Raw genomic sequence first — 25,379 nt, 5'->3', positions numbered from 1 at the left:
TAATGGTCCTATTGAGCACTAAAATGTTTGCACTTACAAATTATTTTACATTTTTCTGAAGCGGCAAACAGGACTCCTCAGTGCTAATGAGGCGAGGGGAGGGCCTTCGTTTGAACCCTAAAGAGGAATAAAAGAATAGGGGAACGTGTGAAAGAGGAACCTGAAAAAGAGACGAGAAGAAAGCGAGGATCAGAGGGAGGAGGTTGGCAGGGAGTGTATCTGAAAATTTGGCATCTTGCAGACAAGTGATAGCGCTGTGCCAAAAACCGCCGACAACTCAGCCTCTCACTTTCTGAACATTAGACTCTTCTGCTGTGTTAAATTTGCCCGCATTATTTTTTTCCTAACCATGGAGGGGGGGGGGGGGGGCTATTTCTGGCCCATGAAATCATTTTATGTGGTCTACTGAAGCAAGTAAAATATGCCCACTTTTTTTTTTTGCCAAATCGAATTCTTGTTCTCATTATTGTCGAATATTTTCGCAGAAATTGCATTTTTTTCACGGATATTATATTTATTGATTAAACATCCATCCACAATACCTGAACCGCTTTATTCTCAGGAGTACAGTAGCGAGCTAGTCACAATGCGATGTGATTATCCATTTTTGCCGCAGTCAGAACAACCTTCTTATCAACCCACAACAAAAAAATGAGTTTTGACACCTCTGAATTGCAGAAGAACTATTTTGATTGTGAACGTATTTGAGTCTGACGGGAGCAGCCAAAGCTTGGGCCTCGCTGTGGGCGCAGCCTTGGTGAATAAGCCGTCCTCCATGGCTCTGCTAACCCTGGCAGGCCAGCCTGATAGTGAGCATTACCCATCTCAACCCCCCCCCCCCTCTCCCGCTTCTCCTCCTCCTCCTGTCTGCCTCTGCTGAGGCCGGCTAACACTCCTGAGTGGCTATGTGGATTTTGGGGACGGACACATTACACGGTTGGAGCGCCAACAAAAGGCTGAAAAGAGCCGGCGCTGGGAAGACACCGTATTAATACAGACAATACCACCCCCTCGTTGCTTTTGACTCTCTCCCCCCCCCCCCCCTGTTTTTCCTTGCTCTCTCTAGGCTTTTTTTTCCAAATTAAAAACTGGGGGGGAAAAAAAAGCCTAAGGTCATTATTTTTTTTTTAATCACGCTTAGCCGTGCCTACACGCATTTTTTTTAATTTGACAATCGTTAAGTGTTTTAACGTGTAATTAAATCAAATCAGCACATATTAAACTGGGTTCCATAGTGCCGAGAAACGCCCTCACGCAACATGAAATGAAAACATTGTAAGGCAATTAACTAAATAAATAATTATCACCCCAATGGAAATGTATCACATCTTGTTATTATCGATCTAATTGAACGCCATTAATCTTTGATGAAATAAATACGAAAAGGCTTTCGGGAACTCAAATGTTATTTCATGCAATTGGAGCTTTAATTCTCAACTGGTGAATGCAGTCTTTGCGTTTCAGATCACCAGAGGAGAATAAAATCGTCTGGAAAAATGAAATTCATAGCATTCATTTAGCTGGAATAGCCATCTTCCATTCAAAAAAAAAAAAAAAGGATAACTAAAACATCCATGACTGCACTGTGAGCCTGGCCTGAGGACAAATGTGGATGTGACAACTGAGTTTATTCAAACCGACAAGAAGATTAGAGTGAAATGCATTTTTTTAAAATTGCAAAACAGCAACTGTCTGCCCGTTCTACCAATATGACCGACTTGAAATTCCTCTGAAATAATCTTCTGCATATCAGCAAACACGACACAGAAACAAATGCAGGTGTGGGCTTGTTAATCTCACTGTGGCTTTGCAGTTTGCAGTGAGAGAAACGAAAAGAAATTCGCAGGGTGGGGGGGGGGGGGGGGGTGGAATCACACAACTTGTCAGTGGACAATTAATCCGGAGGCTAATGACAAAAACGTGTTCTGATTTTTCTTTTCCCCTCATGTGTGTTTGAGTAGTCGTGGTCTCATGAGTTGAATAACGATCCTGTGGCTTTTCAACTGTTCGAAATCCGTCATCTACGCAAGCCTCAATTCAGCTTGTGTGTGTGTTGGAGCGCACAATCACCCAGCAAGGCTTTGGCTTAGACCGATCCCGGGAGCAGTCCAAATACCAGACTTTCTCTTCCGCGGCCAAAGGCGGCGAGAGAAGACGCTCCCTTTTCTAACGCCTCTTTCTCCCCTTCTATCGTCACCTCGCGGTGGCGCTTGAAAAGATGGGCGGGCCCTGGTAAACGAAGGCCGACGGGCAAACGCTCACCGATGCCAGAGCCACTCTGCATGCGGAGGGCTTTGCGGGCCCGGTTCCCACAGCACGCAAGACAAAAGCCTCAGACCTGACTGACTCCCATTTCATTCAGTGCACACTTTCACCGCCGAGGGTCATCCTGAGCTGGGCCCGCACATACAAACAGAAAACGACGCTTACGCACATGGACCAAGAGAGTCGTGTGATGTCATGGGAGCCAGAGAAGGGATCAGGACGTAATTAACAACAGCTTACTTTCACGGAGGTTGGGGGTGGGGGGGGGGGGGGGGAATAAGAAAACTGGCACCATGCTGTGAGCAATTCATCATTGTTCGCCAGTTAGAAGCAGTTAGAAGTTTTTTTTTTTTTTTTTTGCTCGTGTTGCGGGTCAAAACTGTAATGCCACGGCACGTGGGCAAGGAGAGGCCACGTAAGGAGAACGGGGAAAAAGCAGTCAGACACATGAGAACACTCAAAAGGAGCTGTGCATCCAGAAACTCTCACTGAACTAACTTGCCTACCATCACCAAGCTACTGAGGTAGCTAGGCCACGCCCCTTCAAGGTACACAACCAGCAAAGGAATACTACAGTACGCTAATTAATGTAATTCCAGCCTCCTTGATGATGCTGTATTATGTTCTTATGCATCGCGGCGCTATTTTTACACCGACTCTTATTTATGGCGCGGTTTTCGCGTGTGCAAGAGGGCGCTTGATTTCAAAATCCTTCCTGTGGTCAGTGAGTCAGGGGTCTGGCTTCAGTGCAGGGGGGTTTCTCCGTCCACGCGGGACTCCGGCGCGAGGGAGGCGGGATCTGGCAGCGCAGAGCGCGCAGTGAGGAGCGGTCACGGCACTAATGGCACGGTGCGCACATTTCACACCTCCCCTCGGAGTGACGGCAAATTTCCTGTGCTGCGCTCTCTTTTTACTTTTTTGGGGGGGGGGGGGGGGGGGATTGGAAACACATTTGAAACATCTTTTTCATAATCACGCTCGCGGAAGGAATAAAGGAGGCGGACCGAGTTCCAAAGTATGAGTAAGTGCACTGAGCTAACTTTGGGCCTGAGAAATGCTTTTTTAATCTCTCTTTCCATGCTGGGGCAAATGATAAATGTCCTGGCTTTTAATCTAAAACAGCACAATACGTATATTGTTTTATGAGGCAAATCAAACACATTAGGCCAAGCAGCACGCCCACCTTCGCAGGCGTCAGAGCTCACTCTCCCAGCAGACACTCATTCATTCATTCATTCACTCACAGGAAGCGCGCCAGTTTGTGGTTATCATGCAGAACGTTGGCACTTGTGGGCCAAAAGATCGCTATCGCCATTATAATAATAACAGTCCGCGTCTTAACGAGAGCGCTCAGTAGCAGACCTCCAACCGAGGAGATTCCTCCCCTCCTTGTTTAGCACAAGGAATTGGCGGTGGACGGCCAACGAGTTGCTTGCGAGCGCAATGTCAAAAAAACAACGCAAAGCGTGGCCCTGACTAAGTCATGGGAAACATAGACATGGGAGGAGGGGCTCGGTTTGTAATAATAACAGCAACTACATATGATTAACCTCATAACATCATTGCCCGAGTCATACTTGAGCACTTTCAGGAAACGAGAAACAACACTTTTTTTTTTCTAGCAAGTACAACACAAGGATTCTTTAGAGATTTGGTAACAGGAAGTTAAAATTTGACTTGACAATTTTGCTATTAGGATAACGAGCCAGACAGAAGTCAACCTGGAGCGGCTGGGTCGCGAAACCTATTTGGGGGAGAAAAATAAATACTTTCAATTACAACGAATTATATCCATTTAGAATTTCTAGAAGGGCTAAACGAATTTGAAAAGTAATCCAATTATGTCCCTCACCTCCTCCCCTCACAATTATTGCTTTTAGAGGTCCTCTTCGTGTGTGTGTGTGGGGCATAAATCAATTTTCCAGCCATATCAAACAATGCGACACGCAAGACGATCTCTCACGGCAAAGATAGAAAAATGCGCGTAGACGTCAGATTTCGTTCAAAGTTTGCCAAACGTTCGCTAGACGTTAGCCAACAGTTTTCGTGGAGGGGTTTCCTCGTTGCAAGAAAAGTGAAGGCCAACGTATGGCAAACATTCGCGATCTCGACTCATGCTGCTGCCTTCAAAAACACGTTGAGTGGTATCGCTGTTGAGTTGCAGCCCGTCCCGGCTGGTTTTGGGCAAGGGACTGGTCGCCGGCCAGCTGCCAAGCACATGTAGACAAACTGCCACTCACCCTCCCATTCGCGCATTATTCTAATACTTGGTAAGCGTCGATGCCAGAACTTTATTGACGTGTGCATTGCGAAACGTTCGTAACGCACTGCACCTGGTGAGTTTGCCTCCTGCGAGGGCTTCGCACGCAGGTACACGATTGTCTAAACTTCAGCTTTGTGTATTTCAAAGAAAAAAACAAAAAACACACTTGAAGTCACCGTGAAGATTCTTTGTTCATCTGCCGCGTCTCCAGCCGGCCAGCGCTAGAGTGACAACATTTCAAAGACATGTTGCCGTTTATCGGAGGTGTCTGAAAACACGAGGACGCGTGCCGCGTATGACGGCGCCGCAGTTTGTTCTGTCACGGCTGTGGTGCTCCATAAAACAGAGAGCGATCTCGAAGGCTGGCTGACTGTCTGGCTGAGGAACAGCCTGAGAAAGCCTGACAGAGAGCCCAGAGATTCCCCGTGGCAGCTTTTTGCCACTTTGTCATAAACAAAACACAAGACGTCTTTCTCTTCTTCCCACACCAAGCGGGCTCGGGCGCTGCCAAACGGAACAATCACTATTGCAGCCCGCTCGCTCCTTTCCAAGGCGCGCTCTCGCGCTCGCCGTCTTCCACAATATAAACAAAAGAGATGAGCGGAGACTTTACCTCTGCGCGCAGCAACAATGAGGGCCATGTTTAAGGAGACAAAACAACAGTGTGTACGGGATCAAACGGGAGCGGCAAAGGCGGACGCCAAAGCCCGACAAAATGCAAGGCAAACAAAAAACAAACAATGAGCACGTCGTGTCATTCATGGCGCGACTGAACCCCCCCCCCTAAAAAAAAACGAACGTGAGAGAAAAAACACGGACGGGCCTTCAAGAGTGCTGGCTCACGGATACGCTTTGGCGACCTGACACTTAACTGGAGCCAAGCGTGATAAAACGGTTGACCTTCGGCCAGGCTCGAAGACAGCAGTTTGCCCTTTGTCTTTGCTTTCATCCTTCCCCTCCCCGCCCCCCCCTCCCCGCCTCTGGCTCTCTGCAGGCCCCAAATGTTCTCTCCAACTTGGGCTGCTCTGTCTGGAGGAATGAAAAGTGCTGAGGCACACCGCCGTTATGCAAACAGGAGAGCGAGCGCACGGCGAGTGGACATTACGAATGAGCCGTGCACCGTGAACGTCCCCCCCACTAGGCAGCCGCGTGCTGACCTCGCGCACTAAAAACGCACACGACTTGTTTATCTATGTGCGCATGTATAGAAAAGAAAAAAAAAAGATCATTTCAAGTGCTTTTATGGAGCAGTGCATGCAAACGCGTATCAATTTTCAAATGTTGGGGTGAAAATAAATGTTCATCACGAGCAATTACGATTGTAAGTCATGCGATTGTTTTAAATGATGATTAAAATCGTCACATTTAACAGCGGGCACTCTGATACGTTTTGAATCCATTTTTTGTAGTCATTCAGAAATTTGAGCCGGCCGTTTTCAATGGAAAACGATATTTTAGTCTTGTACACATTGTGTAAGATTTTTTTGGGGGGGAGAAAAGTGATGAATAAATGCAGCTAATTGAAAGGCAAGAGCACAGATAATTAAATAGTGAAGAGTGGAATTTTACTCCAAAATTTAAAAAAAATCATCCTCATTAAAACTGGGTATTTGGAAAAAAAAAAATTTAAAGCCATTTCGTCATACGCCACAAATCGACCCACACGGAGCGAAGCTGCCAGAGTTGCGAGGTGTTGGCCTGGATTGAGATTGTGGCTTCATGCGAGTGTGTGTATACATGGAAGACAAGAGGATATCGAGAGGAGGCTGTGACAGCATAACTAGTCATACGTGTGTGTGTGTTGTGTATAGATGCTGGTCGACACTCATTCGAACCCCCCCGCCGCCGGAAAAAAAAAATCCAGCTGAAATAATATTAGGCCACGAGCTGGCGTGTTTTTAGAGGATTTGGCTGTGTAATGTGCTTCATATGTGTGTGTTGGAAAAGCACGACAACACCGCATAGTATTTTGACTGTGTGTAAGATGGCTGCATGGGAAGCTACGGCGAGCGATGTTTGGCTGAACGAACATGCACGTGTTTGTGTGTGTGTGTGTGTGTGTGTGTATCCATCATGACGGCTGCGATACAACACACTTTGGCTATATCAAAATGTATCGAGGATGGTCTTTGGCTGGTATGTGTGCTGTGTGGGTGTGTGTATGCGACTAAAACCATGTTTGGACAAAAGTGTGAAAGTACGCGACAAAGATGAGTTGTTTGGCTATTCTTTTTCTCTCTCTCTCTTTTTTTTTTTTTAGCTGTGTGTTTTTGTACGGGTGTGAAGGTGGCCGTGTGAGTGCTGGCTGGCTGGTTGTGTGTGTGTGTGTGTGTGTTTGGCAGGCAGGTCCAAGGCAGCGCAGGCGTTCAGGCAGACGGTGAAGGCGGCAGCAGCCTGCGGCCTGAGAGCAGGAGACTCGCAGCTCTCTCTTTCTCTCTCTCTCACACACACACACACACGCATGCACACACACGCACACTTCTGGGTTGTGGCCAAATGACAATCCCTGGCTACAATGGCCTTATCAGCACACATGCAATTTTATCACAATTGGAAAAAAAAAATGTTTGAAACAGCTACTCCCCGTTGTCTCACAAACATTTTCAGTGGCGATGATCATATAAAAATATGCAAAAGTACATGCGCGCGTGTACACGCACACACACACGCAAAATAAACTACGTGTTTATATAAAGGCGCGAATGCTTCACTTGAAAAAAAGCAGCATAGACTTGCCAGGGCATGTTGGACCAATGCCCTCTCCACACACACACACACACACACGCACATTACAACTACATTTGGTTCTACGCTGCCGTGTAAACAAATACGAAGCAACAAGCGAAGCGAGGGAAAAATATTACATGATTAAAATGTGAAATGATGTTCACAGGCTATTTCGATTACATTTGCATTATTTATTATGCAGTCATGAGATTATTTTAAGGCTGTTTAGACATTTAATAGCAAACATTAGTATGACTGAGTAGGGCTTATTGATCTTTTTGAAACCCATGACTTTGTGTTGTATTCTTCTGCAATAGAAAAAATGATAATATTGTGTATCGTATGTGCGGCTTTTCGAAGCTATTCGAATGCTGGAAGTTTTGGTTTTTAAGGATGCTCGAGGCCTTAATATTGGAAGGCTCCGTGGACACCATGCTGAAGGTTTTCTCGCACACGCTCACTGGCATGTTGATGTGATTTTAGGAGAAGACTGCCCCTATTTAGGTTTTCAGCGTTCGTCCGCACTGCCATCCCACGAGAGTTGCGGGTTGCCCCACGTACCTGGCGTGTGGACGAAGTAGGCCAGGTAGAGGTCCAGCTCCTTGACGGAGACCCCGATGTGGTGCGGCTGGACGCACAGGCCCGGGTTGGTGCACTGCGGCGACTTGACCAGGCGCTCCCCGTCCGTGCTCTCCAGGGGGCTGCCTTTGAACAGGATGACCATGACCAGGTCCAGCCGCCACACCTTGTCGGCCTGGCGCAGGCAGTCGATGCGACGGATCTTGCCCTTCTGGTCGGGGTTGGACAGCACGCAGCAGGGGGGCTTCTTCCCCGTGATGGTGAGCACAAAGTCCTCACGGAACTCGGGCCGGATGTCCTTGCGGAGCTTGGCCAGCAGGCGCGAGGCCCACTTCTGTTTGATCTCGGGCTTCTCCCCCAGCAGCTCGTCCTTCACGGCGCGCTCTTCCTCTTTGGACATGCGCTTCTCGTGCTTCTTGAAGTACTTGCGCTTGCGGGCCTGCAGGTTGAACCAGGTGTAGGCGAAGGCGCGGACGTGGGGCAGCAGGGCCTCGATGAAGGGGTGGAATTCATCCTGGATGAGGGAGGAGGATGGGGGGAGGGCGGAGGAGGAAAGGGAGGATGGAGGGAAGCAGGACGAGGAGGGGGAGAACGGGGGAGAGAAGGACGGGGAGAGGGGGAGCGGGGGGGAGGACGGGAAGAGAGAGGTGAGGCAGTTAGCACCGGCGCGCAGCATGGAGGAGCGGCGCCTGCTCCGTGCGAGCGGAGCGAGGGAATGAACGAGAGGCGCCGAAATAGAGAGAGAGTGAGAGAGTGTGTGTGTATGAAAGAGAGAGAGAGCGAGAGAAAGAGAGAGAGTGTCTGACACTCTCTCCCCAAACAGACACCACATTGACAGAAATACTTTCGGCATAACACTTTAAGACCGGTGACAAATAATTCATTAGCTCATCTTGGCTGAATTTCAAACACGTTATTGTATACGGTACATCAAAAGGAAAACAATGGTAACGGAATCTTTTTCCCCCCCTCCCATATTGAAAAAAATATTTTCACCACAATAAATACCCAATTAACAAAGCACAAACACACACACACACACACTTATATATATTATATATTTCCCAAAATAAAATGGTAGTTACCATTTTTCTCTTTCATCATAAATTGACCCGGCAGATTGCAAAAAAAAAAGGTTTTGTCAATCTGCACTGGAGAAATGGGCAAATATTTTGAAAAATCGAACTGTCCAGTGAAAGCAGCCAGAAGTTAAAAAAAATAAGGCGAGGGGCAAGGTGTAATACCAGCAAAGGAACACAGGAGGTAGTGTAGCAGGAGCAGGAGAGTTGTTGTTCAAGAGCACAGCAGAAGGAGAATGTAAAGAAGTTCAGGAACTTCTGTCAAAAAAAGGCTACCAGGATAAATGCAACTAAATAAGTGCATCAAGTGGATCAAATTGTCGAAAATGTTGAAAAATATCTTGACGGGGTAAAAATAAATAAATAAATAAAAAATAAGCAACTCTTGGCAAAGCGGGTAGAGTTCAGTCGAATCGAAGAGAGAGAGCTGGACAGGGGAGTAAGCACAGAGAAGGAGGTTTGGAAAAAAAAAAAAAAAGCAAAACAAGAGGACGGAATCAATGTTGGAAGAGTGCGCGCGACCGCTGGCAAACCCGAGTGCCGCTTCTTTTTTCGCCCTCTTTGCCTTCTCTCTCTTCCTCCTCACTTTGCTCCTGCACCCATTGACTGAAAGTGTGCCAACATGCGCAGGGACCACCTATTTGGCACCCAGTCACGGGCCGCCCAGCCAATACGCGCGCTCGCAGCGTCGAGGAGGGAGGGAAGAGTGATGGCAGGGGCAGAGGCAATGAGGCAGGGGCGGGTTGGGGGTGTACGCTCGGTGGCTGGCAGAGAGAGCGAGTGAGGGAGAGAGAGTGCGTCATTAGCCAAATAGTCGAGTTCCAATCTTGTGCAAAAAGGCAAAGTCCAGAGGATATAACAATTTTACATGCGTCCAATCTAGACACCACCTGCCGACTGAACCCCCTCACCTCCCCCCCGCCGCTGCCGCCATCCCCATCACGACCCCCAACTGTACGCCCGCCACTCCAGAAACACCCCTCACCCCCGCCACACTAACCGCTCGCATTACAGCACCTTGGCATGGCATGGCATGAGAAAACACAGGCCCAAAAATCCCACTAGACCCTGAGACCAGCAGCTGCTCCCGGATTTGCCACACAAACAAGGAGGCGAGGAGATGGAGGGGCGGAAAGGGGGGTGCGAAAATGCCTGTCACCCCCACCCCGTATACAAACACACACATGGCTCCCAAAAAATAAAAAATAAAATACCATCCACAAACACGCTCTCCTGTTTCAAAATACGACAAAGCCGGTCTCTCAAAATTATGACGGAAGTGGAATGCGTGCACAATGAATTGGCGCAGTTGATCATGAGCAATGGTGCAAGCCAACTGAAATGCCTCATTGTGCGTCCCATGCGGCGCTTGAATGTTATCATGCAGTGGGCCTTCACATTAGAGATGCTCGTAATCGGACCACATTTTTATTTTCAAGAATTATGACGATGACTGAGGAAACGGTCAGAACAAACAAGAAGCAGCTCCTAACCAAGTACGTGGCAATCGCTACGTTTCACACTCGTGGGCTGCGGCCACAAGGGCGCAATTTTAAAATACTACAAATCATTGAATTCAAGTTAATAATTATGGATTATAATTGCAGTTATGAAAATAAAGTTAAACTGTGACATGAATGAAGTAAAATTGATGTCATATTTTTCTCTCAAAAGTTGCAATATACAAGAAAATATTTACATTTTTACATTATATTTATGTTTCGATACATTGCAATAGTACAGCAAGAAAAAAAAGATTACATGAGTAAAGTTTTAATATGACAAAAATTTGAGAATTTTGTTTTGGACTTGACTTTTTTTTCTTTCATTTTAAAGCAGCCTCCATTGTACAAATGACTTGGAAGATTTAGCAATGTTTCTTCCTCCAATGTTATTACTCAATGAGGGATTACAGAGACATGACTCGGAATCTCGGCAAGAGGAGCAGCTAACTTGTCAGGCGGCAAACTTGAGGGCGCAGGCATTTCATAGCGGGGCCAAGCTGTCTGCCGTGCAATGGGAGCAACCGCCTGTGTGTTTGTGCGTGAACACCTTACAAAAGGCCAGAGTCCTCTACTTGGCGCTCGCCATCATCGGCACTAGCCTGGCCCGCGCCCTCTGTGAATGTCTGGACGACGAAAGGCTCCAGTCCGCTGACTGGCTGGCTGGGGCCATGACTGCTTGGCTAAGTGGTTTGCTAGTGAGCTGGCAGGACCACATAGCTGACTGGGGAAGGCGCCTTCCCCCATCTGGACCGGACTGAGATGGCATGGGTGACGATTCTTCGGAATAACATATGTACAGTGGATATAGAAAAAGTCGTACACACCCCTGTTCAAATGTCAGTTTTAGGAGGAATAAATATGTGAGATGAAATTAATCATTAAAAAAAAAAATTCCACCATTAATGTGACCGGTGACAATTGAATTTTGAAAAATCTTTCCGGGAGATTTATATTGCGTACGTGGAATATGAATAAAATCCACCGGTTTTCTGTCCATCTCATTTTGCCACTTGCTGTTGACCAAAAATGATATCACAGTTGCTGCAATCTCAGGTAACAACCAATTATGACTCAGCTTCAGAAAACAGCTCATAAAATCTCAAACACACATATCTAGCTAGCGAACTAGATCGCTAGCTCGCTATGTGTGTCGCTAGATAGATCGTTAAATAGGATCGATAGATCGATAGAATATTTGGACACTTTCAAATTCCACCACCCGTTCGGGCTTCCCGTGTTTGCCCAGGTGGTAGTTGTCTGGAGCCTAGTGTGGATCAGTAGCTTGGCAATAACGTGAGGGATCCTCTTATCTGTGCATGCCACGCTCTGTGTTTCACTCAACATTGACCTTTGTTCCGCCGGCCAGCCAAGACAACCCCCCCCCCTTTCCCACCCCGACGGGGTCCACCTCCCGAGCGAGAGCCGAGCCGATGCTTGAAAGGCAGTGGAAAAGCACCTGGGAGCTCTCAAAAGTAACACAGAGAGGAATATTGAAATACAGCGTTATTCTTTCTACTTTATGAAGCAAACAATTGCACCAGTAATTTGACAAATTAACTAGTGACACCAGTATTTGGTGTCAACAGAGGTAGTGTGTCTAAGTAAGGTAAGGTCTAAACGGGGCCTTCCCATGAACTACATGAAGACCTGTCAAATGAACATTTAGAAATTCAAGTGTGCCAAATGAGCACACAGCTCCGTTGAAGGGAACATTTGAAAATCAACGTGTTCACTGCAGCTTTGATGTGTCCCTCACTCACTGACACCACTTTACGATAAAATCGTTAAGAATAAAAACGGTGTAAAAAGTAAATAAAGACATAAATACGTCATAATCCCCCCTCGCGTTTGCTGTTCGATTTACTCAACGTGAAATAGCGCTGGCGGTGTTTGCACTGACCTGCAGGCACACAACGTGCCTAACGGCCGCTCGCCCCGATCAACGTTCGGCTCTTCATTAACTAAAATAATAACAAAATAAGTCATTTAAAACGGAAAAGGGTGGAGGGGCGGGGGGCAGAAAAACAGAGCCCGGAGAGGAGTACGTCCTACTACCACTCTTGAAACACAATTTGAAAATAAAATAAGATCAAAATGGAAATGGTAGTTTAGGGGCAAATAAAATATACTGAAAGACTTTAATCATCGCCGCATGTTTTTTGACTGTCTTTTGTCTTTGCATAGAAACCAGACCAGTTTCCAGGCCCAGCTCTCTATAGATGTAACATGCAAAGATATTCATTTAACTTGTGGAACGAGTCCAAAATGTCACTGGAAAGAACGAAAGATGTGTTGACGTGATGTCACGCGTCAAGCACGCCGCGCCGCCACGTGCTCTCCAACTGTAATCCTGAGCTATCATTTAAAAAAAATATGAATTCAAAATCTAGTGAAAAAAAAGGTTTGCAATCACTTATAAATGAGGGAAAAGAAGCACTGGAAATAAACTGAGTAAAATAAAATAAAAGAATAAAAGTGTCTCATGTGTGAATTATATTGCATCTCTGTTATTGTGCCAGCGTTATTCGTACTCGCAAAAGCTCACTCGTTGATAATTGTCATAGTATAGAGAAATGAATGTGATATATTTGTGTTTATATATATATTTTTTTTAATATATAAATATATTATATTATATAAATATATATTTTTAAACCCTACTTTTTTTTTCTCCTGCTGCCTATACAACTTCAACTATGTAATTTTTGATAACTCAGCTGAAACTAAAATCCATGAATTATAAAAGGCCAACATTCTTATTATTAATTGCAAACAATCATAATTTTATATATATACAGTTTATATACACACACACACACACACACACACAGACACACACACACAACACACACACACACACACACACACACAGTAAGAGCATATGATGAAGGACTGGAGTTTTCCGAATTTTCCAGACTTGACACACACACATGTGCTTTTTTTTTTTTTTTTTTTTTTAATAGAACTCTGATCTGATCTGAAAGTTTGATAAACACGATCGCACACATGTGCACACTGAAAGAGAGCCGATGAAGGTTTCTGCATGTCAGGACATGTGATGTGTGGAATTCATCCCTGACATCTGCTGCACAAAATCACATCCAGTATTGACAAGTGTGTGTGGTGATATCGGGGAAGGACTGTGACGCTTTCCAGACTTTCTGGAATGCGGGCACAAAAGGTCTTGTGTGTTGTTTTTTTAATGCAGATTTTAAACTCTCCGTGCTCTGACTTTCACATAAAACTAGGAGCATGGAGTATTGGAAAATGGCACAAATGTATTCCTATTCCAGCTTTTACTGGTGAAAAGGGGGGAAGGAGGGGCTGTGGCTGGAGCAAAGTTTCCATGTTGTCTTCCCGAAAGGAGAGCAGGGAAAGTAAGGTGTGCTTGGAGCAGCCCGGTGGGTGAAATGGCGAGTAGAATTTGGGGAGCTTGTTATGAAATCATCACACACAAAGTTGATACTACGCTGTTCTTTGGAAACTGTCTTGATTTTATGTTTTAAATTCAGGACCACACACATTTGTACTCTTCTTTTCACCTCTACTTCCTTCCCGCAGCAACCGATTCCTGTCATTCTGCCGCACGGAAGTCGAGGGAAAATTTGCTCCTCATCTTCCTCCCATCCCATCAGTGTAAATTGATGTTCAGAGTGTGTCCGCGCATCGGTTGTAATTAGGCCGTCTTTAAACACTGAAGCGTGAGTACGTGTGAAAGTCTGGAAGCCATTTATGGCATGAGGCGACGGGCAGGAAGACTTTATACAGCTCCGGAGAAAGCCAGCACCGTTAGCGAGCCGCGGCATCTGCCCGCCGCACGGCTGAGCGATGGAATATTCCACATTTGTGCGCAAAGACAAATGCACATCAAAGACGTGCTTTGCCATTTTTCATACACCCAGATTTATTCCGCAAGGATTTTTCATGAGGCTGGTGTGGTTTTTCTGTGCATAAATATCACCACATACACTTAATTATAAACACATCCCATCATATTTTGATTGTATTTATCTGGCAACGTTGTTAAATAAATGGGGGATTTTCTGACTTTGGTTTTGGTGGATGGAAAGGCAAAACTCCATACACCCAAAATATTTTGTGGTGATCGAAAAGCCGACTACAGCGAAATACTACACACTCACCGCCGGTAATGCAAAACTGACGTTTCATCTAGATAGCGGCGCGCCGGATTAGAGAGACGCCTTTCTCCAAGAGTCGATGCTATCAGTTCTTTTAAACACAACTGGGCAACATTATACGTTATGAAGAGTTCCTGCCGGTTACAAACATTTAAACCGAAGAGCAAAAGACGGGCCGGTGTAGCATTACGTGAAGCATATACAGTATAAGTGAATGCACATAGGCAACCCTGTATGAGTGTTTATGTTGTATTACATTACGTTTCTGTCGTGTTGCATGGGGAAAATATGCACACAGCACCTCCCCTCAGCATCGCATGAGGGGAGGGGAACTTTTTACCCTGCCGTTGGCGGCGGGGGCTGAACCCGTCAGTTGAGCGGTCGGTTAGCTGACTTTACCACTTATCAACGACATTTGTCAATTTAAGGTAAGCTAACCGCTAATCACGTGTTAGGTGTATGAAAATAAGAACAGAAGTTAGCCTCGCTAGCTTGTGCTATTCAGGCCATTTAATCAATTTGCGACCCCTTTCCCGCATCGCTGTTCTGTGGAAACTGCACTGTCACCAATTGGATGGATGGAGCTGATCAGGCAAATGTCATTCTTTTGAGGTTATGTCAGAGATGTAGCAGAGGCAGGACGGTGCTTGTGTGGAGGGGAGTGCCAGAATAGGCAAGAAAAGAGGTGTGAAGTTTCACACCGACTCTCTTTTCTCTCACCCGATTGTCTTGAGAGCAATCGGCCAGCGTCCGACAAGTACTTTCGACATCTTGCTAGCCAATGGCAGGACGTTGTGACGGAGCCACTCTTGCCACTCGGTCATGATTATTTTTAATAAAATCAAAATCACTTTGTTCGGGCTCTCTTAATAGCGGGAAACAAAAGTTCTGCCTACTACGAAAAAGTGGTATCGAAAAAGGACGGATGGCAGCTTTTTGCCTCGGGCAGGCAGGTCTCACACTTGCCAGCAGAAGTGCAGGCCGCAAACACTCTGACAGGCATACGCCACGGGCAGCTCACATGGAGCACAGGGGGGCCTTGAGGTCTTGGACCTCTTAGTTAGCTAATACAGAGAGAATGGAGCAGATAATGAAACCCAATAGGCCCCCCCACCCCGCCCCGCCTTCCTAACAGGCCGCAGCAGCAGCAGCGGTCGGCGAGAACTGCGTCTCCTCACACAAGAGATGAACTATTGAGAGACTTTCTCTCCCCTACATTCTTTTATTCCTCATTCTGTCTGTGGGCGAGGCGGGATGCCATCCTCTCTCCAAAAGCCGGGCACAGTGCCCTCGCCCTTTTATTTCCCCCCTCCCCCAAGCCCCCAAAAATGCTTTGCCAATGTGCCCGCCTCGCATGTTCAGTCTGTGCCCCCCGCCTTCGACGTTCTTTCACCCCAAACTAGTCAATGTCTCTGCCTAACACTTTTTTTTTTTTGCCTTCATTATTGTTGCTACAGTTCTCCCCCAGGGCCTAACTGCTCAACATCGTAATGGGCTGCATGTGCTCTTTATCTCCGGTTCACTCTTCAGTCAGTGTGGAATTCTGTCTACGGTTTTGCAAATTCTACGAGTCGGGTATCATAAAACAGTGTCACTTTTGACAGTCATTTACATGATGGAAATTTGGGGCCTGGAAACGTACATTTAAAATGTTTGATAAATGGCGGCAGTGTCAAGTGTTTGGTCTGGACATGAATGACTGAATCTCAGCATTGAAACAACGATAGTTTACACAAAGCAGTCAGAATTCGGGTTTGGGTAAGATGCAGGAAGAGGAGCCGATTACGCTGGGCTGGTATGGCTACGAGAGTGTTTTGGGGAAATTTCAGCAAAGAATCAGCAACATGGTGACCGCATGATAGCTCAACCGCGATGATATTGTGATTTCCTAGGAATGTTCAAAATATACACACTTGTAGAAATGCACCGTGTAGAAATAAAGTGAACTTCATTCATCGCTGTTGATCATTATTGTGAGAAATCATGAACTTGATCAGTGCTTCCTCTTGGTAGGTATGTGATGAGTCAAACAATTGTCACAAACAAATCCTGAGACTCCAACTCGATGATAGACAGGACTAGACTGCTGACTTTGTTATCTGGTAATGGCTAACTTTACTTTCTGTCAAAATCATGAATGAAAAATATTTCCTATTGGACATTTTCAGAGGAAAACAATAAAATTTGGAACTCCCTGCACAAACTGCGGAACCGATTATGGCAGTGTACTTTCCATGTTCTGACCGCTCAGTAAATTATGGCAAAGTTGAAAATAAGTTCTGTTTTATTGCGACGTCACAAACATGGCCTGCACGGTGAAGTGAAAATTGATGACGTATTAATTCCATTTCCGTTATTTTCGATGACAAGAATTGTTTCTGAAGCCAAACAAATCAGCGGTTGAGAAGCTGTATCGGCGCCAATTTTGTCATCCAATTTGGCGTCGGATGAAATATCTGCAGAACATCGTTGATGAAGGTTGCAATACGCTACTTTCCACAAAGGAAAGAATGAAAATCAACTTTGCAGAGGAGAAGGCAGCCATGCCAAGCGTGAGAGGCGAAGTTGGTGAGAGTGGCCTATCAGGGACGCTGAAGCTTGCAGATGTCATTCTGCTTATCATGTGAGCTGGAGCCTTGCCTGCTGGGGGTTGGCGCCACCAGGGTTAACCGGTGCCCACTCCCCGTGGCATGATACAAGCTGGGGCTTTGCCTGCGCACTCTGCCTTCCCTGTCTGTCTCCCCGTGTTGACTCGGAGGCTTTGCGGCCGCTCCAAGTGGCCTCTCGGCCGACTTTGATCCCATTAGGGTTAGAAGGTGTCCGTTTCAAATGGCACTCCCGGAGCTGGCTCTTAATCGCTGCTAAACTCGACCCCGTTTAGGTCAAAGAGGGACGCGGAGCGAGTCTTGAGCTGGCAGCTCGAGGGTTAAAGGTCGCTCTGCCCATTTCGAGTTGCGTTCCCTGCGGGGCGAGCAGCATGCCGGGCCGGAAGATACTGAGGATGCAGACAAATGCATGCAGCGCGAGAAACAAAAGAGCCTTCGCCGCCGCACATGTATATAAAAACTAGGTCCTTTTGAAATGTTTGTCCTCAAACCGCAGCTTTCTCCTTTTAGCTGTTCTTTGAGCAGCAAAAAAAAAAAAAAAAAAGAAAAAAGAGCGAGGACTGACACACACACCAAACATAAATGAGAGGTTCTCCTCTCTCCGACTGTACTTGCCGACTCCCCCGGCCCAAACCACCGACTCGCGCAGACCTCAGGAGCACCGCAAGGAGACAGCCATAAGTACATGTCCTCAGAGGGGACATAAAACGGGGGAAACTCACCTCGAGAAAAGGATCTCTCATAAAAAGAGCGGGGGGAAAGTAAGGATAGCAATAATTACAAAAAACGGTTTTGTAATTATTGATGCAATTTTTTTTAAAGCGCAAACGGTTGCAAGCAAAATTTTGCCGGTTCGGCACGAAGAAGCCAATCCTTACCATCAATCAACGAGCTAATCGATCATTATGCCAATCGCTACTCTCGTCTTCTAAGATGACCAGTTTTTTAAAATGTGTTTTATGGACTAAAGTTTATATTGGACAATTAGATGAACTAAATTTTGAGTCTACATACATGAATGTCGCAAATGTACCATTAAATCAGACATTATTTCAGACTTTATTACCTCTGCCAAGGAAATAACTTTTTTTTAATTGATGCATTTTTATTTTTTTGTTTGTTTTTATAACACTTGGACGTTGGCAATTTTTTTTTTAAACAAGAATGTTCTCATTCCAAAATTTTGAGGATCCAAACGTTTATCGGGATTTAAGACAGAAATCAGAGGGGAAAAAATAGCTGTGGAAATATTGGGTTACATTTCTGCAAGGTCCAAAAAAAAAATTACAGATCTCATCCAGCAATAAAGTTGAAATCGCATAAAGAATCTTATTCAACATGTTCAAATGCTTAGAGCTTGATGAACTCCCATTTGAGTAGGTTGTCATTTTTTGCCCTGATTGCATGTCGGATTTCGATAGCTAAAGAAAGCTATTTTCCAGATGCCGCTAAACATGGGGAAGCAAAATCCGGTGCTCAAATTATTTTGATCTTCTTCCAACCTGCATTTCTACCGTCTACCTAGAAACCAATGCAACGCAGTTCCTGAACGCACTGTTCCTCCCTCCATGAATGGTGCTGTGTTTACCAATTCTCAATGCCCAAAAACACCACTCGGTCTCCATTTATAAACATGTGATTGTATGAAAAGATAGTATCACAGGAAAGTGCGCCAGAAGGAGCGAGCTGGACTGAAAGCTGCAAGAGCTGCCACGTCAGATGCTGCCGAGGCTTCTTGGCCGTCAGTGCTAAACCCACACACACACACACACACACACACACACACACGCATACATGCAATTCAGTACAGCGCAGGCGCACACACGCACAGACACACACACTCGCACCAGCATACACTTCTAAGAGTTTGCCTTTCATAGAGTCAGCAGCCAAGGCTGACACCTCTGCTCAGTGTAGCGTTCACCGTTGTGTGTGTGTGAGTGATTCAACTCGCATGGAGCCGCTCCATCAACAACACTCGCAGGCCCTAATAATAAAGCCAGCAAATCCCTCGCTCCCTTTTTCCACTGCCACATGTCAGAAAGGGCACAGCCCGGCCCTGATTGTATCCTGTTAGAATTCTTTCAGGATTTGCACTACTAATGCATCTGAATTTTTATCTAACGTGCCTGTGAAAATAAACAAATGCAAAAAAAATAAAACACCCCCCAAAAAATGCAGCCTCTGTTTTTTTCTTGTTGGTGCTTTCACCTAGTGGGGAGGAAACATATGCATATATATATATATATATATATATATATATATATATATATGTAATTTAGATTTTCCTCTCAAATAACAGTGTTGTGGTATTCAGGAAAAAACATTATATATTATTATATTAAATTATATATATATATATATATATAATGTTTTTTTCACTGTTATTTGAGAGGAAAATCCAAATTACACACATTTTAAATCTGAGGGGCGGAGAAAAGCCAGAGAATATATTGTCCCGATAGCCATTAGTTCCTCTAAGGCAGGGGTGTCCAAACTTTTTGCCAAGGGGGCCATATTTTATGTGGTAAAATGTTGGGGGGCCGACCTTGGCTGACATTCTTTACATTGAACAACAATATTGTTCAACAAATTTTAGTAAGCCAGTCTGTTTCACATTTCCATTTTGATTTTAATTTCAACAATCTTAAGAATTTCTTTTGGTTCATTTGAAACAGGTATATCACATGCAGCTGCTTATTCGCTTGACTTTTTCTTAAACAGAAGTCTCCTGAGTGCAAATGGATTGATTTGAAACATAAAATGTATCACCGTGACTTTTCAATAGTCACAAAACCTTTGACTCGAACAACAGGGAAATGAACAAGCAATACACATATCCACAACTGCAAGGATCATTTGAAATATGACATATCAGTCAATATAGACACGGAGTGATGCCCTCTAGTGTCTAAATGCTATTACTCATTTAGCCACTAGAGGGAAGCAGTACTCTATGAAACATCACTCACCAGTCTACGAGACCTCAGTCAATGCAACACGTGTTCCATTGCGACCAACCTGCGGGCCAGACGGCACTGATTTTATGACAGGGGCCGAGGGCCGGATGAAATTCGACCGCGGGCCGGATTTGGCCCCCGGGCCGGACTTTGGACATGCCTGCTCTAAGGCTTGTAATGTGGTTATGAAACATTAGCATTCCTTCACATCAAAGAAACCCGTTGTGGGCAGAAAACAAACATTTTTGCTTCGGGACCAGTGTGAGTAGTTTGGCTCAAATTGTTGTTGTTGTTGTTTTTTTTTAGATGACGAGCAGGTAGGAAGTGGCTTTTAAGCCTTCCCTATCCAACATAGCCCAGATAATACCGCGGCTTCCTCTTGGAATGAAAGAGAGAGGAGACTGACAGAAAGTGGGCTGATTTAAAAGGCCAAATGAGATGGGAGATGTGACCGGGCAGGCGAATATAAGACGACACGTAATAAAAAGGAGACGGAAAGCAGGGAAAGGTGTTAGGAAGGCAAAGCATGTTGTTTTAAGAGGAGACCGCATATGAATTTCGGTGTCGGTTGATCTTGTGAAGGAGGACTTTATCTATCCTTTGAGATTTTTATCACCGAGAGGCTTGAATACAAACCATTCTGCAAGAGCGTTTTTTTTCCTTCTTTTGAGATGATCTGGAGAGATAATATGAGAGGAGTTGTCCTCGGCTGCCTCACACTCCGGTCACCAACGCTTCGTAACAGCTGACGCACGGCAATGTGAATGAAGTTGATATGAGCAATACAAATCTTTATACACGGCCAGTTATTTGACACGTTTACGATTTGTACGAAGCAAGCAACCGCCGATGCGCAACGACGCTGCTCACTAATTAAGTTGTGATCTGATTTGACGGAAATGATGAGGCACCATTGGGACTCTCGGTTGTAGCCAAATTAATTTACAAATAGTAAAGCTAGAGGGTCTTCAATATGAATTACATTCAGCATTAATTCAAACCCTCAAATGTATGACACATTGCAGTAATTAATAATAATACATTTTATTTGAATGCTTTCGAACTGGTCCATCCGCCATTTTGATTTTGAATTTTGCAACCAAACTAAAGTTCTCGAGATGGCCGAAAATTTTTTGCAATTTTATCCATTTGAATGATGTTTTGTCCCCCCCCCCCCCACCCCCACCTCATATTTTATCTTTAAATGACAGTTAACACCTGCGTGGATCTACGGATGTCAATCAACTGGAGGACACCTTGTGGTTGTCTGTAACTATTTGTAGTTTTATCACGCCAGTGAAACCAGAGTCGATGTTATTATTGGAACCCTTTACGATACATATACTGAATGGACAATCTCTCAATTGGAGAATTCTTGTTGGGATCACTGAGACCATCTAATTTTGTTTCCCTTGCCGCCCAACTGTGTATATTTTCTTTAATTTTGTGCTCAGTGTGAGTACATTACCACCACGGCGCATGCATGTACATTTACACACAAAAAAAAAAAAGGAAGGAGGAGAGGAGACAGGTGTCCACACGCAGGCCAGGACACAGAGTCAACAAACAAGGGTTGCGTTTAATCAAGGCTAGTTTGTTTATTTAGCAGTGGTTAGGTTTTCACTTTCAAACCTCCCAAACCTCCATTGCAAAATTCATCCTTTTAGACTCCGGAGAGAACATTCAAACAGTATTAATTCCCCTTGCTGGGAAAAGGGACAGCCTTTTCCCGGAGCTATCCATAACATCTGAATATAAAAATAAATACGCAGAACGGGCTTTACCCTCAAGTGAGGAGGAGGGGAAATATCTGGGCAGTGTATGTTTTTCCTCATTTGTATCAGTGTCTGGAGCAACATATTTCTCCACGTTAAAGCCGACTGCCACCTTTTCTCTGGACGTTTTTTCTTAAGCCGCCTTCTCTGGCCATTGGGAACTTTGTTATCTCTTACCCCCCAGTTTCTCCCTGCTGGACGAACCCCTGTGCCAGTTAACTCACCGCAAGCCGTTGGGAGGACCACAAGAATGCTTAAATCAGCATAATTAGCCCTGTGTGTACTTTAAACACACACGCCCCCCCCCCCCCAAGCCTGGACCCCTGCCCGTGTACCGCCGTATATGCATCCACGGCCTCTCTATTTGAGTCAATAAACACAAACATTTCAGCAGTCGGTCGCATCAGACACACGCACACACAAACAAAACACAGGGGTTAAAAAAAAAAAAAAAGATGCCGGGTCCCTTTTCCCACCCTGCTTAGTCTCACTTGTGCAGCTGTTCCCCAACAACTGGCCTCAAAACCGCTACGACCGCACTAACACACTTTACTGTGCGGCTTAGCATGAGGCGGCTAAATGAGTTTAGCATGGGCGCTAAAAAGGCGGTTGTAAAGTTTCCATAAGACGGCTGGTAAAAATCAAGCGGGAGCATGCGATGGCAAAGAGTTTGCGGTTCGCTCCCACACACACACACACACACACACACACACATCTGTATGTGTTTTGGGTTTCACTGGCGCATTAACAAACAATTGCCTCCCAGCAAAGGCATGATGCTTGGCTGCACATGAGGATTACCATTACAGACCATTTAATAATCATAATCACCACCATCAAAAATGAATCAGCCGAGCATGTGATATTATATTCAAGTGACTGCGAGGCTCATATTACCAGAACTGAGACTAGATACTGTTTGTTGGCATGACTGCTGTGTTGCTGCAAGTCTCTATTTACCTATTAGGGCAAAAGGTGGTTATGCAGCAGGTCAAGTTTGTGTGTCTGCGGTAGATAAGAGCAACCACGCAGCTGATACACGTCAAGTAATCTTGGTGAGCACAACCACGTCCAATGGAAACAAATATAGCAGTCGCGCCCACTCGGCTTGTGGCTGACACCAAAACAGAACTATAAGCATATTTATAGAGGTTTGTTTCATACACATTTTGCGACTGAATCACTGCTCTGTGTTGAGCGGCGTCAAGTGAATGCTCTAAGGTCAAACGTAATTCGTCTCAGGACGCCATCGGCGATCTGGAATAATTGTCGAATTTGACGTCGCATTTTTATGCAGAAAGTGTATTGTTAAAAGTTCAGGAGCGTGAAACCTTCATATAAAAACAATAAAACACTTTCCTGATTTAAGTGACCTCAGTGTAAATCAAACGGGAATCACATTGAAGATGTGTGTGTGTGTGTGTGTGTGTATGTGTTTGTCATTAAATAAATCCACAAAAAATTGTGATTATCATGGAAGAAGGACACTTCCACAAAAAAAAGGAAATGAGCAGCAAAAAACTAAAAGAATGTGGAGAGTTACCGTGCCTGCACCTCGTCATTTTGGTCCCAGAGACTCTCCACACTTCACTTTCTATTGGTGCAACTTGGTGGTGGCACAGTGGTCTTGCCGATGCTTAAAAGGTGGAACTTTATTTATTTATTTTTTAATAGCTCATGTGCATAATATTTGAGAGGCTGCTAAAAGTGGGATATTCACAGGCGATTCAAATTTTTAAAAGCCACAAAGCTAGTAGCTGACTGTCAGCCACATATAAAAACCAGCTGCCCAGCCCCAGACACGGAGCGACGGTTCATCGGTTTCGGCAGCGTCACTCGATGTGCGGCGGGCGCTATCGTAACAGCAATTTAATATAGTATGCTTATTTCATATAATTTTCAGAGGATTGTTTTGTTTTTCATGTATTCTACACAAAATGGATTGTTCTTTTTGAATAAGTGGTCAAGTAGCGTCCTGTGTGAGGGCAATTCAAACACCAAGCAAATGTTGACGTTGATTCCCATTGTTACTGGAAATAACCTTGTCACCTAATCAATTAATTAATCCTATATTATAAACGTGTCCAGCAAGTGACTCAAATCGGTCATATAATTTCCGGCACTGACTTGAGAAAGCCATTTGCGTTGTGTTGAAATGTTATTCAGAGCTAAACACGTCACATATTATGATATTAGTATTATTACTTTTGAAACTCCCGCAAATACAGATCACATTCACAGTGTCTCCAATTACCGACATGGAGGCATGCAACTGCACTCTGTGAGCGGCACTCCATGCTGAAAACCATTTGTCAGCAACATTTGATCAAAGTGGTGTGATACTGTTAATGTGAGGATGTGTGTTGCTAACTAGCCACACAGATGCCTGCTCTCTCATGTGTGTGTTGAGAGCGAGAGAGAGAGAGAGAGAGAGAGAGACGATCACACGGGCATGAGTGCACCCTTTAGCTGTGTTTGTATGTCGCCACAACTGTGGATCTTACACGGGGTTCAGTCGAGGTAAAGATATGATATTACGCAACTGGTTATAGATTTTTCCACCCCTGGCTGGCTGCCAGCGCTCAGAGAGAGTGAGAGAGAGTGTGTGTGTGTGTGTGTGTAGTGGGGGGGGGGGGGGCCAATCCGGGAGCAGCACACTTTGTTCCACAATGTCAGATTCACCAACTGGCCTCCCCAGTTACAGCGAGGAAATTGTGCGTTCTTGCAAATTACTTGGTAATATTGAAGGAGTGTCCCGTGCTGTTAAACGAGAGGAGTTTTATCATTTATATTTATGAGCTCTGTTTGATATTTCAGCCACCGCCTCCCGCAGGCTGTGTGGACGGCCGCTGCGACTGCTGCTTGGCGTCTATATGCTGCGAGTCTATATCACACACTCACACACGCACACACAGCGCAGTCAAAATAACCTAAGGAGTTCATGTGACAAAGCATGAAGCCCCAGCTTTGATTTTCAACATTCAGCAGCAGATCTAAAGTTAACCTCAAATTTGTATGGATTCTAAAACCAGTTTGAAAAAAAGGGGGACCAGAGAGAATGTTTTATCTTGCATGTAAAACTGTAAAAGTTCAATATAATTAATTGACTCGGGCTCCATCCCCGGTTTCAAGATTGCAAACAGTTGGCAATTAAATAGTTTGCGCAGCGGCGTAAGGTCGTCACATGGCACAAGCCACGCTCATTTCACAGTTAGATATTCTGACTGCTAATGTTTTTCATTGAACTATTTAGTGTAATTAATATTATTTTCGTCGTGCTAATAGCTTGCGGCGCATTTCATACAAATACGAGTAGAAAGAACAAATTCAGGTTTTGTTGCCGCTGCAGGAGGAGAACTTCATTGTACACTCAGGAACTCTGAGGTCAAATGGAAAAACTCTGCAAGGGGCTTTTGCATGAGATCTTACCTTTGAACAATCTTTTTAACACCGATACAAAGACGGCTAAATAGTCTTACTA

General features: G+C 45.0%; 1 protein-coding gene across 17 annotated transcripts in view; it reads right to left on the bottom strand.

Moving 5' to 3' along the window:
• LOC127613420 (nuclear factor 1 X-type-like) overlaps positions 1–25,379 on the bottom strand; it is a 146,098-nt gene that overhangs the window by 95,534 nt on the left and 25,185 nt on the right. For 15 of the 17 annotated variants that reach the window (XM_052084456.1, XM_052084441.1, XM_052084449.1 and 12 more), the window contains one exon: positions 7,817–8,348. In XM_052084456.1, the coding sequence (XP_051940416.1) occupies positions 7,817–8,348 (532 nt within the window). Of the gene's footprint in view, positions 1–7,816; positions 8,697–8,919; positions 9,502–25,379 lie in introns of those variants that run through there. The other 2 variants (XM_052084446.1, XM_052084440.1) reach the window with 2 other exon arrangements.

The sequence above is a fragment of the Hippocampus zosterae genome, chromosome 13, assembly GCF_025434085.1.
Source record: "Hippocampus zosterae strain Florida chromosome 13, ASM2543408v3, whole genome shotgun sequence".
Classification (NCBI taxonomy): domain Eukaryota; kingdom Metazoa; phylum Chordata; class Actinopteri; order Syngnathiformes; family Syngnathidae; genus Hippocampus; species Hippocampus zosterae.
This window is presented reverse-complemented; position numbering and strand designations above follow the sequence as displayed.